The following is a 13,362-nucleotide window of genomic DNA, read 5'->3' on the forward strand; positions in this document are numbered from 1 at the left end:
AAAATAAAAGAGAGACTGATTGAGATGGGGAGGGGATATGATGGAGAATGGAGTTTCAAAGGGGAAAGTGGGGGGAGGGAGGGTATTACCATGGGATACTTTTTATAATCATGGAAGTTAATAAAAATTTGAAAAAAAGGAAAAGGCCATAAGGGATGGAGGAGGGGGAAGATTTAAGTGGATGGTATTGTATATATGCAAGTAGAAGAACAGATTATTGGGGGTGGAAAGGCCTAAGTGAGGTCAGGGGAAGAGATTAAGTATAAAAAGGGTGGGGGAAGGCGAATCAAAATTCAAGATATTCTGAATACCCAGTACCAGCATGTGGCTATCATCCACAATGGGCTTTTGATCAGAGAGACTTACAAGGTTTCCTAAAAGACAGACAGATTTCTGTCAGAGTACTTGATGACCCACCAAATGTTAGTGGTAAGACCCTACTGCTGAAGACACCTTATGTGGTTGACACGTAAAATGGAATGGCATGGCTGGAAGCTAGAGGGAGTCAGTCCCCAGACAGTCAACATGTCTAGTGCCAGAAGGTGCTACATGGGCGACTGGAGGAAAATGACCAATATTTGTCTAAGCAACTCATGGTCTAACCTACTTAGTAGCAAATACTCTGTTGTGATGCCCACAGAAGTGCAATAGTGGCACACAGCCATGGTGGGGAACCAACTGCTTTTGATTTGGCTAACTGATACCCTCAGTGGTACAGGTCCCATAGCTAGAGCTGGGAAACAAGTCAGAACCATATCCAAACATAAGCCTGCTCTCCATTATCAAGCTACCAGCAATTGTGGTCTACAAGAGGGCCTACACCTGTTAAATTCTCTATAAAAAAGTAAGGGTTATCTCATTTGTCTGGTGCTAACTTACTCTCCATTGGAGAATCTGCTTCTCTATTTTAGATAGATGTAGATCCTAAGGAGAGAGCCACTCCATCTTACCTCAAAAGGGCCCCAGCTGAAACTAAGAACAATTGGCGAAACAAGCAAGGGTGTTGTTTTCTTGGTGAACCAGGTACCAGCACAAGGGTAAGGGAGATCAACACAGAGAAAAATAAACTCCTACCATATCAGATATCCAGAGGCCCAGAGGCTCCCCACACCTCATCACTAAAGCAGACCAAAAATGAACCCAACATGGCTCAGGGAAATTTTGCAGAAGAGGGGGCAGAAAGAATGTCAGAGCCACATGTTAGGTTATGTTATGCAGAGACATTTATCTTACCCATAAGTGTGGGCTAACTCCAGAATGCATGGCCTATGTACCTCAACAAGGAGGGGCCAGGGGGAGGGGGTAGGACATGGATGAGCCTAACAATGGTACCAAATTGACTGTATTTGCTGAATACAAAACTAATTAATTAAAAAAAAGAAATAAAAGGAATAAAAGAAGAAAACCAACTCCTGAAGGAATCCTAAAAAAACACAAGAACCCAACTTAATGAAATAAGTAGGTCAATATAAAACATGTGTAAGGAAATAGAAATAATGGGAAAATACCAATCAGAAACACTAGAAATAAACAGAGTAAGTCAAATTTAAAAAAAACTCTGTAGAAAGTCTCACTAGCAGAATGGATCAAAGAGAGGACAGACTATTTAAATTAGAAGACCAGGTGGCATATCTAATATGGGTGTTGCAGTCCAGCTCATTGCTGGTAGAAATCACCCAACCAAGAGCAGCTTCTGGGAAAAAAAAAAAAAAAGGTTTATTTTGGCTTACAGGCTCTAGGGGAAGCTCCATGATGGCAGGGAAAAACGATGGCATAAGTAGAGGGTGGACATCACCCCCTGGCCAACATAAGGTGGACAATAGCAACAGGAGGGTGTGCCAAACACTGGCAAGGGGAAACTGGCTATAACACCCATAAGCCCGCCCTCAACAATACACTCCCTCCAGGAGGCATTAATTCCCAAATATCCATCAGCTGGGAACCTATCATTTGGAACACCTAAGTTCATGGGGGACACCTGAATCAAACCACCACAACAGGACAACAGAAAGAAAGACAAACCAATAGAAAGACATGAATGAGAATTTCAAGACATTTGGAGCACCATGAAGAGATCAAACATAACAATTCAGAGAATAGTAGAAGGAGAAAAAATTCAATGCAAAGTCATAGCAGGTATTTTCAACAAAATCATAGAGGAGAACTTCCTCCAAGTAGGGAAAGTGATGCCAATTACACATACTAGAAGCCTATAGAATGCCAAACAGATGAAATCAGGAAAGGACCTCTCTTTATCATATTATACTTAAACTACAAAACACACAGCCAAAGAAAATATATTGAAAGCAGTTAAGAGAGTAAAATCAAGTTACATACAAACATAAGCCCATCAGGATAACAGCAGATTCTATTCAACACATACTTTAAAAGCCAGAAAGGCTTGGAATGATGTATTTCAAGTTCTGAAGGATAACAATTGTCAACCAAGATTACTTTATTCTGCAAAGCTATATCTATTGAAATAGATGGGAAATAAGAACATTCCACAACAGAAGGAGGCTAAAGAAACATATGCAGATAAAACCAGCTCTACAGAAAATACTTGAAAGGATCCTCTATGCTGAACAGAAAGAAAAGCACACATATAAGGAACCTGGAAGAAACAAACCATACTCAAATACTAGTTAATACAGGAAAGCAAAGGTAAAACCAGAAGAACTAAAAAAAAAAAAAAAAAAACCAAGAAAAATAACAAAAATAAATACACACGTTTCAATAATAACTCTTAATATCAATGGCCTCAATGCCACAACCAAAAGACACAGGTTTGCAGACTGGGTTAAAAAGCAGAATCCTTCAATTTGTTGCCTCCAAGAAACTCACCTTTCCACAAAAGATGGAAGCTTAACCTTAATCAATTTCCTGAGGCTATGAGGGACAAACATTCATATTCAAACTGCTACAACATCCCAGATGGAAGCTTTCAGTTTTTTGGCTAAATGGAAAAATTGTGTCTATTAAAGGCCTTCTAGAGCCAAACATGGTATACACCTTTAATCCCAGAACTCAAGAGGCAGAAGTAGGAGGATGGCCACCCTGAGGCTACATAGTGAATTCCAGGTCAGCCTGAGCCAGGGTGAGACCCCACATCAAAAAATAAAACTAAGCCAGGCATGGTGGTGCACACCTTTAATCCTAGCACTGGGGAGGCAGAGATAGGAGGATCGCCGTGAGTTCAAGGCCACCCTGAGACTACATAGTGAATTCCAGGTCAGCCTGGGCTAGAGCGAGACCCTACCTTGAAAAACCAAAATAAACAAACAAATAAATAAAATAAAATAAAACTAGGGGCTGGAGAGATGGCTTACCAGTTATTGTAGTCAAGTTCACATTGCTGTTAGAAATCACCCAACCATGAGGAGCTTGTGGGAATAAGAGGTTTATTCTGGCTTATAGGCTCAAGGGGAAGCTCCATGATGGCAGGGGGAAACGATGGCATAAGCAGAGGGTGGACATCACCCCCTGGCCCACATAAGGTGGACAATAGGAACAGAAGAGTGTGCCAAACTCTGGCATGGGGAAACTGATTATAACACCCATAAGCCCACTCCCCAACAATACACTGCCTCCAGGAGGTGTTAATTCCCAAATCTCCATCAGCTGGGAACCTAGCATTCTGAAAACCTCAGTGGTAGTCATCTTATTTTCACAAACTTAGTTTGAAAATTTCATGATGTGAAATAATGTAGGTTTTCTAAATTTGTCTTATGGATTTAATTCATTATTACTGACTACTATTTAAGCTTAGAATGTACAAAATGATATTTTGACAAAGTTATAATCTAGATGTCTCATAAGGAGCTTTCCATTTTCCAAAAATGTAATACTTGTACAGTTTCTAAGGCCCATGTCTTCACTAAAGTTATAATTGTTCATATCTTCTTTTGGCCAGTCAGACAATAAAAAAACTTTTAAAGTGAATGCCTCTAAGAAATGCTCTGAAGTAAATGATACAGGGCTGAGCAGAGAATGTTTCACTGAGATAGGATATTTGAAAAATGAGAAGGGGGCTGGAGAGATGGCTTAGGGGTTAAGGTGCTTGACTGTGAAGCCTAAAGACCCAGTTTGTACTCCCCAGAACCCACACAAGTCAGTAACACATGTCCCAAGGTGGGCACAAGATGACACATGAATATAAGTTGGCATCTGGAGTTCTGTTTGCAGTGGCTATGGCCCTGGTATGCCAGTTCTCTCTCTCTCTCTCTCTCTCTCTCTCTCTCTCTCTCTTTCTCTTAAATAAAAAAAAAAAAAAAAGAAGGATGGGAAGGAAGGAACCATACAGATATTAGCTCCACAATGGCTCTAGTAAGATGAGGGTTACCAAGGAGAACAATGTGACTACAGTGAAAGAAGCAAGGTTGGGGCTCAAGCAGAGCCCTGAAGGATCTTACCATGAGGTCCAGAGAAAGTATGTCAGGTTCTCTTTAAAATTTCATTGTTATGAAAAAAATGGAACTTGCCAAAGCAGTGATAACAATATTACTATTGTTACTGAAATCACATTACTAAATTCACACCATTATGTTTAGTACAGAGACAATATGGTTAACTTTAAAAGGATTTGTTCCAAGGACAAATGCAATAACCTCTCAGAGGTTATCACTACAGTTCCCTTAAAGACATGGCTATCATTTGAAAAATGGTGACACTCTGGATATATGGTGGTAAGCATAGGTATAGGATATGTTGGCCATACAGATGTGTCAATAAGTGATGTCAAAGTGACTGCCATATTTTGGCTAGCACAACTGAAGAATCGAGTTGTTAAGGTGGAGACTGGGGGGGAAGGTTTGGAGAAGATCAAAGAAGCTCTGTTTTGAAGTATCAAGTTTGAGATACCCTACCCCCCAATATCCAAGAGAAAACATTAAGGCCACAGTCTTCTTCATGCAGATGTCAGCACAAAAGATGCAGCTGTCACCTCAACGAGGAGAAAAGCTTGGTTACTCTGGAGCTAAATATGAATGACCATGGCCCAGGAACACAGATTCAGGTTATTGCAAATTCCATATTCCAACATGTTAACAAGTCCATGAAGTTTCTATTGTTATAGAGCAAGAGAAATTCATAAACCAGTCACTTTACAAATACCTTGGTTAAAACATGGGGAGGTGAGGCAGTTACAGCAAAGCAGGGAACATCTCCACCCCAGGCTTCAGATGCTCTGATGACATTCTTAGCCTTTGGGTTTGTGGAAGCTGGGGATCTTTCCAAAAAGATGAGATCTTGTGACCTGATAGTCACAAGGATACTAGGTCAGACACAAAGATGAGCAATAAATGACTACTGAAGAAGCTAAAGATGGCTCAATGTAATTTGGCTCTGATACTGCCACATTTTCTCTGTATTATTATAGGAGTTCTGAAGCAGTTGTAGCAATTTTCAGCAGCTTTAGTTCACACAAGAAATAGATAGCTAGTATGACTGAACAATGAAGAACATTTTCAGGGGAGATGGCTCAGCAGGTAAAGGCACTTCCCATGCCAGCATGAGGCTCTGAAAGGGACTAGGAGTGTCTCAGTTTCAGTTCCAGGCACCCAGGTAAATAGCTGAGTGTGGCCACAAAAGCCTGTAATCCCAGCCTTGTGGGGAACAAAGTCAGAAAAATTGAAGAATCCTTGGGGCTTGCTAGTCAACCAATTTGACCTACAAAAAGACAGGTCCAGGTTGAGTGAGAGACTGTCTCAAGGAAACAGAGGTAGAGGAGGACACCCAGTGGCATACACACATACACACATGCACACAATACACACTCCATACCACATATCCTACTCACTCTCCCCACCCAAAAGAAAATCAAAAATTGAAGATCATTTTTTTTGTTTATGTTGTTTTGATTCAGGGTCTCACGCTAGGCCAGAATGACCTAGAACTCATTCTGTAGCCCAACCTGGCCACGAATTCATGGTGATCCTCTTACCTTAGTCTCCTGAGTGGTGGAATTAAAGTTGTGCAACAGCATAGCTTGCTTAAAGAACATTTATAATATATTTTCAGGGGAAGAGAGAGAGAGAGGAGCTGCATATGCCACCTTGTGCATCTGTCTTTATGTGGGTACTGGGAGAATCAAATCTGGGCTCTCAGGCTTTGCAACAAAGTGCTTTTAACACCTGAGCCATCTCTCCAGCCCTACAGAATTATTTTTAAAAGAATTTATTGCTCTAGTATAAGACTGGGTTTGTTTTCCAAGATGAGTCTGATCTCAAACTCCTTAAACCAAAGTATATTTAAAAATATTTTATTATTTATTTGAGAGGAGGGGGGAAAGGCAGATAGAGAGTGGGCACAATAGGGCTTCCAGCCACTGCAAACAAACTCCAGATGCATGCACCACCTTGTGCATCTGGCTTATGTGGGTCGTGGGGAATCTAACCTGGGTCCTTAGGCTTCACAAGCAAGCGCCTTAACAGGTAAGCCATCTCTCCAGCCCCAAGGAATTTTTTTTTTTTTTTTTTCCTAGGCAGGGTCTCACTCTAGCTCAGGCTGACCTGGAATTGACTATGTAGTCTCAGGGTGGCCTCGAACACTCTGCAATCCTTGTACGTCTGCCTCCCAAGTGCTGGGATTAATGGTATGTGCCACCACGCTCGCTAGCCAAAGAATATTTTTAAGTAAGAAAAATTATTTGTAATTGATAGTCTATTATTATTATCATCTGTTTTTTCGAGGTCGGGTCTCCCTCTAGCCCACGCTGACCTGGAATTCACTATGTAGTTTCAGGGTGACCTCGAATTCATGGCGATCTTTCTACCTTTGCATCCTGAGCGCTGGGATTAAAGACGTGCGCCACCACGCCCAGCGGTTTATTATTTTTATTTAGTGGATAGTTTACTGTTTTCTACATTGTTCAAAAGCACAGTAATGTAGACAAGTCGGATTCTTTATATTTACAAAAAATCTCATATTGCTATGCAGGCATAATCCATCTTTGAAGCTTGAATTTTTAAATATTTTTTGGAAAAGGCTAAGGAACTCGCCTCTTTCTGTTCAATAGTGTCACTTTCCTGGGACAATTAGTTACGCAAAGTACTGCGCTGTCTCCTCCTGAACGGCAGAGGGCGCGCCGCACGCTTCCTTAGGGAAGCTCCTTTACTTTCGCCTTGCTCTCTGCGGCGCTCGCGCCCTTCGCCCCGGAAGCACTCTTCCGGCCCTGGCTGCCGGCGTGACTTTGAGCGGTTTTCTGTGCAGTGTGCCCTCGGTGCAGATCGGGGTCGGACGGACGCTGTTCTTACTGGCTTGCCATGAAGCTGCTGGGTGTCGCCGCGGCTCTGGGGCGCAGGCCACTGCTACGGATCCCTGCCGTGCTGGGCCGGCCGAGGAAGCAGGTACAGGTGCCGGGAGACGCCGGGCAGTGACCCCGCCGCGGCCTGGCCCTTCCTGGGTGGTCGTGGCGGGCCGCCCGGGCGGAGCGCTCAGCGCACTGGGCTCTCGGCTCTTCACGGCCAAGTGCCCGGTGACGTGTCTCGCGGAGAAACTCGTGTCCCGGGGCTCCAGGTCTGCACGTCGGACTTGCGTTAGCACGACGGGTGCCCGCGGGCTGATGTCCTTTTTCTCCGCGGTTTCCGTCTTGGTTGCCTTGGTCATGTTTGTTATTAGGTGTATAGGAGATTGAACTTTTGGGGGAGGGGGATCGAGGTAGGGTCTCACGCTAGCCCAGGCTGGCTTGGAGTTCACTACGAAGTCTCAGGGTGGCCTCGAACTCACGGCGATCCCCCTACCTCTGCCTCCGGAGTGCTGAGATTAAAGGCGTGAGCCACCGACGCCGCCCGAAGATCAAACTTAAAGGGCGGGCAAAAAGTCTTGTACGTTTGGTAGATGTGGAGCCCTTTCCATCACGCATTTTTTGTGCTCTCAGGTACTGCTAAGGGTTTAATTAATAATTAACCAAGTGCTTGTCACTGTCATATCTAAAATATCTTAACCCCTTTCCACATTCTTTTGTTTTCCTCTTCCCAGAAGTGATTGCAGTGATTTGTGTGTGCAGTTCTGTAGAATGGTTTTTATTATATCTTGATTTCATAAAAGGACCCTCCCCCCAGTATAGTTAATGAAAAAAGTACTTCATTGTTTTTGTGTACATGAAATTTTTGGGTCTGTCTTGGAGCTGTTGCTACCACTGTATACATGATATAAGTCCCCAAATACCCTCCAATGCAGTGAACTACAGTAAGAGGAAAGAAAGAAAACTCAGGTGAAATTTAAGCTAAAACTTGTATTTTTTTAGGTCTTGAGAGCTGTGGTTCTGATTTTAGGACAAAGTGAATTTGTATTTATTAGTTAATTTTTTTTTTTCGAGGTAGGGTCTCGTGTAGTCTAGACTGACCTAGAATTCACTGCGTAGTCTCAGGATAGCGTCGAACTCACTGCAATCCTGGCATGGTGGCGCACTCCTTTAATCGTAGCACTTGGGAGGCAGAGGTAGGAGGATCGCTATGAGGTGGAGGCCACCCTGAGACTACATAGTGAATTCCAGGTCAGCCTGGACTAGAGTGAAACCCTACCTCGAAAAACAAAAAAATTGTCCACACTTGCTTTTTGTTTGTTTTGCTTTTGAGGTAGGATCTCGCTCCAGCTCACGGTGGCCTTGAACTCACAACAATACTCCCACCTCTGTCTCCCAAGTGCTGGGATTAAAGGCTTTTGCCACCACACCTGGCCAAACAGTTGCCTGTTATCTCTTACAAAAGGTGCATTACATGTTTTTTTTTTAAATCTTCTTCAGACTAATTGGAAGGCCTGTCGATGGTGTTCATCAAGGGTAGTTCCTAATGAAAAAATAAGAAATATTGGAATCTCAGCTCACATTGATTCTGGGAAAACTACATTAACAGAAAGGGTGCTTTACTACACTGGAAGAATTGCACAGATGCATGAGGTATGTGGTTAATGATTGATTCCTGAGTAGTGGGAGCTTGATTTCATTTTGTAGTATAACTTACAAAACCTTGCTTAAAGGTTAAAACATGGGAATGGTGGATCTTTAGTCAGTCATATGTACAGAGGGAATAACAAGTTAGCTTGAATCTGTCCAGAGATGATCACTGTGACTATCCTAAGTCAGTATGCTGTACTCTCGAGTGGCTGCTAAAACAGTTTTAACATAATTCTTAAAGACAGATAAATGTGCCGGGTGTGGTGGCTCACTCCTTTAATTCCAGCACTTGACAGGTAGAGGTAGGAGGATCACTGTGAGTTTGAAGCCACCCTGAAACTACATAGTGAATTCCAGGTCATCCTGGGCTAGAGTGAATCCCTACCTTGGTAAAAAAAAAAAAAAAAAAAGATAAATGCTTGCAATGCAGAATAGAAAGTGGATTTAAGAAGATGGTGAGTCTACCTTCAGTAGTTCACAAAATACCTGCTTAAAAAAGTTATTGAAAAGGTCTTCAGGGCTGGAGACCTAGCTTAACGGTCAAGGCACTTGCCTGCAAAACCTAAGAACCCACATTCAATTTCCTAGTACTCATATAAGCCAGATACATGAGGTGGTGCATGCAGCTGGAGTTTGCAGTGGCAGATGGCCCTGGCACGCCCATTCTCTCTCCCTCCCTCTGTCAAATAAATAAATAATTTTTTTTAAAAAAAAAAAGATCTTCAAATGGTCTGGTGTGGTGGTGCACGCCTTTAATCCCAACACTTAGGAGGCTGAGGTAGGAGGATCACTGTGAGTTTAAGGCCACCCTGAGACTACATAGTGAATTCCAGGTCAGTTTGAGCTAGAGTGAGACCCTACCACCTCCAAAAAACCAAAAATTAAAAAGTCTTCACCTTCCTGAAGATACTACCATATCATTGAGTACCTTAACTTTTTTGAAGTACATTTCAGGTAAATGTCCTTGGTAAGTCTCATTTCCTTTCCTTTCTCCTTTCCTTTTTCCCCTTTCCTTTCCTTTTCCTTTTCTTCTCTTTTTGAGGTAGGTTCTCACTATAGCCCAGGATGTCCTGAAACTCACAGTGATCCTCCTCCTACCTCTGCTTACCAAGTGCTGGGATTAAAGGTGTGTGTCACCACACCCAACTTTAAGTCCTATACTTTATTTTTTTTTTAATTTTTTAAAAAATTTTTTATTTGACAGCGACAGACACAGAGAGAAAGACAGAGGGAGAGAAAGAGAGAATGGGCGCACCAGGGCCTCCAGCCTCTGCAAACGAACTCCAGACGTGTGCGCCCCCTTGTGCATCTGGCTAACGTGGGACCTGGGAAACCGAGCCTTGAACCGGGGTCCTTAGGCTTCACAGGCAAGCGCTTAACCGCTAAGCCATCTCTCCAGCCCTAAGTCCTATACTTTAAATGCTTAATTCTAATTACTTATGCCTCAAAATCCACACGGAACAGACCTGGGAAAAAATTGCTCTCTATCAGTTTATGAACTACTACAAGTCCAATAAGCAGGAACAGCACCGGGAACCAGGGTGATCCTAAGACTGGATAATTGCACTGAATGCTTTGAAATTGCTCAAGGTAGCAGAGGAGGGTTTGTTTGTTTTGGTTTTTTAAGGTAGGGTCTCACTCTAGCTCAGGCTGACCTGGAATTCACTCTGCATTCTCAAGGTGGCCTCGAACTCACGGCAATCCTCCTACCTCTGCTTCCAGAGTGCTGGGATTAAAGGCGTGCGCCACCACGCCCAGTTTGTGGAGGTTTTGAAAAAGTAGTCTGGCAGTTATGACAGGGAAACCCTGCCATCAGTGATTTATTTTATGAATAATAGAGCTTGAGAATTATACTTACCTGAATATTGTGTAAGCTAATTCTTGTTCCATTTCCATATAGATTTCTTTCTTTCTTGGGTTGCTAGCATAGAAAAGTCTGACTTGTTATGCTTGTTTTTAGGTGAAAGGTAAAGATGGAGTTGGCGCTGTCATGGATTCCATGGAACTGGAGAGACAAAGAGGAATCACTATTCAGTCGGCAGCCACCTATACCATGTGGAAAGATGTCAATATCAACATTATAGACACTCCTGGTGAGTTGAGCTCTGTTGAATGTAGGACTCAAGCATTTGACTTTATGTGGATTCCTTAAACTTACTCACTATTGCAAGTGTGTGTGTATATATATACATATACACACACACACATATATAGGCTTTTACATATTCCAGCTCATTCCCAAGTTGCCCGTTTCCTAATATCCCCTGAAGTAATCTCATTTGGCTCTGTACCTGATGCTGGGTGAATGAAATTGGTGAGGCAAGGCATCTACATTTAACTTGAAGATACGTATAAAGAGCAGTGATAGTACTTTGAGTAGTGTGTCTGTTAAGAAAAAATTCCAAGCTGGGCATAATCCCAGCACTCGGTAGGCAGAAGTAGGAGGATCACTGTGAGTTCAAGGCCACCCTGTGTCTACATAGTGAATTCCAGGTCAGCCTGGGCTAGAGTGAAACACTACCTTGAAAAACCAAAAAAAAAAAAAAAAAGGTCCAGACTGCTCTGTAAAACTTTCCCTGGCTGCTTTGTCTTCTGTAGGCCATGTGGACTTCACAATAGAAGTGGAAAGGGCCCTCCGAGTGTTGGATGGTGCAGTCCTTGTTCTCTGTGCTGTTGGAGGGGTGCAGTGCCAGACCATGACTGTCAATCGTCAGATGAAGCGCTACGATGTTCCATTTTTAACTTTCATTAACAAACTGGACCGATTGGGCTCCAACCCAGCCAGGGCCTTACAGCAGATGAGGTACTTTTCTGTCCCTGCCTCCCAAGAAAGAAAGAAATCTTTTACTGAAATGGAACTAGAGTTAATTTACACAATTTTCAGATAAGTCTAGTTCTCTTGCCACTGCAAATGAACACCATATGCATGTGCTACTTTGTATTAGGCTTTGTATGTATACTGGGGAAATTGAAGCTAAGCCAGTAGGCTTTGTAAACAGGTACGTTTAACTGCTGAGCCATCTCCCCAGTGGTGATAGGTCTAATTCTTAAACCATTCTATTTCATAAAAATAAGATTTTCCATGTTAACTTACTTATTTATTTGCAAACAGAAGAGAGAGAGAATGCGTGCACCAGGGCTATCTCCAGATGCATGTGCCACTTAACGCATCTGGATTTACGTGGGTGCTAGGGAATTGAACCCAGGTGATGAGGCTTTGCAGGCAAGTGCCGTAACCACTGAGCCATCTTTGCAGCCTCCATTTTAATTTTATTTTTAAATATATGTTTTATTGACAACATCTATACTTATAGACAACAAACCATGGTAATACCTCCCCTCCCCCACTTTCCCCTACATAACTCTTCTCTCCATTAGTCTCTTTTTAAATTTGATGTCATCATCCTTTCCTTCTATTATGAGGGTCTTGTGTAGGTACTGCTAGGCACTGCGAGGTCTTGGATATCAAGGCAAAATTCTGTCCAGACAGTTGTAATCCTAGGTGTTGAGTTTGCTTGCTAAGCAAGTATTCTAGAGTGGACTGGGTGGAATAATTTACTGGCAAATTTTAAAACTCACCTGAATAACATACACAATCAATAAAAACCAGCACAAACTATGAAATTGTGGGGGTTAAAACAAAGAGAAGTCAAAATCTATAAGGGTGTGTGTTGTTCTACACCCTTAATCTTGTCAGCTGGGAGGTAGAGATTTCTGTTCTGAGTTGGGTTCCAGGTCAACCTGGATCTGGATCAGACCCTGCCCCCACTAATGACAGAAGCAAAAACCAAAGGCCCTATATATATATATGAAAGCACCAAAGGCAACAATATTCAACCAACGAATACAGGTTATTTGAAAATGGTAAAGCCAACCCAGAATATATATGCTGTAGTCTGCCCTGACGAGGAGAGATAAGGTTTTGCAGTGCAGGCCTGTGTACCTGTTTTTTTTGTTGTTTTTTTTTTTTTTTTTTTTTTTTTGGTCAGTCGGCCTCATACCTTTTGGGTTGACTCCCTGTCTCACCAGTGGTGAGTGTGCACCTCCTTCCCTCCCTGTCGTGCTGTGCAGCTGTACCTCTGATCTGCTCTGCTGGCTGTGTTGCCACTTGGGGCGGAATGCTGGAGGTTCCCGCTTCTAATGGTGGATGATGAGAGTTCGACTTCTGGAGTTGCTTGCACTTTCAGTAGCTCTTTAGTTCATCTCAGCTGTCTTTCCTTTCGTAACTTTGCAAGAAGGCTGCTGAAGTTGAAAAATCTGTTGCTTGGTCTCTGCTGTTGCTGCTGCTGCTGCTGCCTTGCACACCTGGCGGGTGGTGCCGGGCGGTTTATGGATTGTGGGCTGCAAGCGCCTCAGTGGGGTTCTGACCGTTTTTCCTCTTTCTGGTGGGTCTTGGTCTCCAGCTTCTCTGCTGCGTCTAAGAATAACTTATACTCCTTCACTTTTCAGAAGAAGAGTGTATTTTGCTG

At 42.8% G+C, this 13,362-nt stretch overlaps 1 protein-coding gene across 2 annotated transcripts in view; it reads left to right on the forward strand.

The window, feature by feature from the left end:
* Positions 1-7,166: 7,166 nt before the first annotated feature.
* Positions 7,167-13,362, forward strand: part of Gfm1 (G elongation factor mitochondrial 1) — a 45,740-nt gene continuing 39,544 nt past the window's right edge. Inside the window, exons 1-4 of one of the 2 annotated variants that reach the window (XM_004652394.2) lie at positions 7,167-7,346; positions 8,744-8,896; positions 10,854-10,986; positions 11,492-11,696. In XM_004652394.2, coding sequence (XP_004652451.1) covers positions 7,263-7,346; positions 8,744-8,896; positions 10,854-10,986; positions 11,492-11,696 — 575 coding nt within the window. In that variant the 5' untranslated portion in view covers positions 7,167-7,262. Of the gene's footprint in view, positions 7,347-7,695; positions 7,877-8,743; positions 8,897-10,853; positions 10,987-11,491; positions 11,697-13,362 lie in introns of those variants that run through there. The other variant, XM_045161397.1, reaches the window with a different exon arrangement.

Source organism: Jaculus jaculus, chromosome 11 (assembly GCF_020740685.1).
Source record: "Jaculus jaculus isolate mJacJac1 chromosome 11, mJacJac1.mat.Y.cur, whole genome shotgun sequence".
Taxonomy (NCBI): domain Eukaryota; kingdom Metazoa; phylum Chordata; class Mammalia; order Rodentia; family Dipodidae; genus Jaculus; species Jaculus jaculus.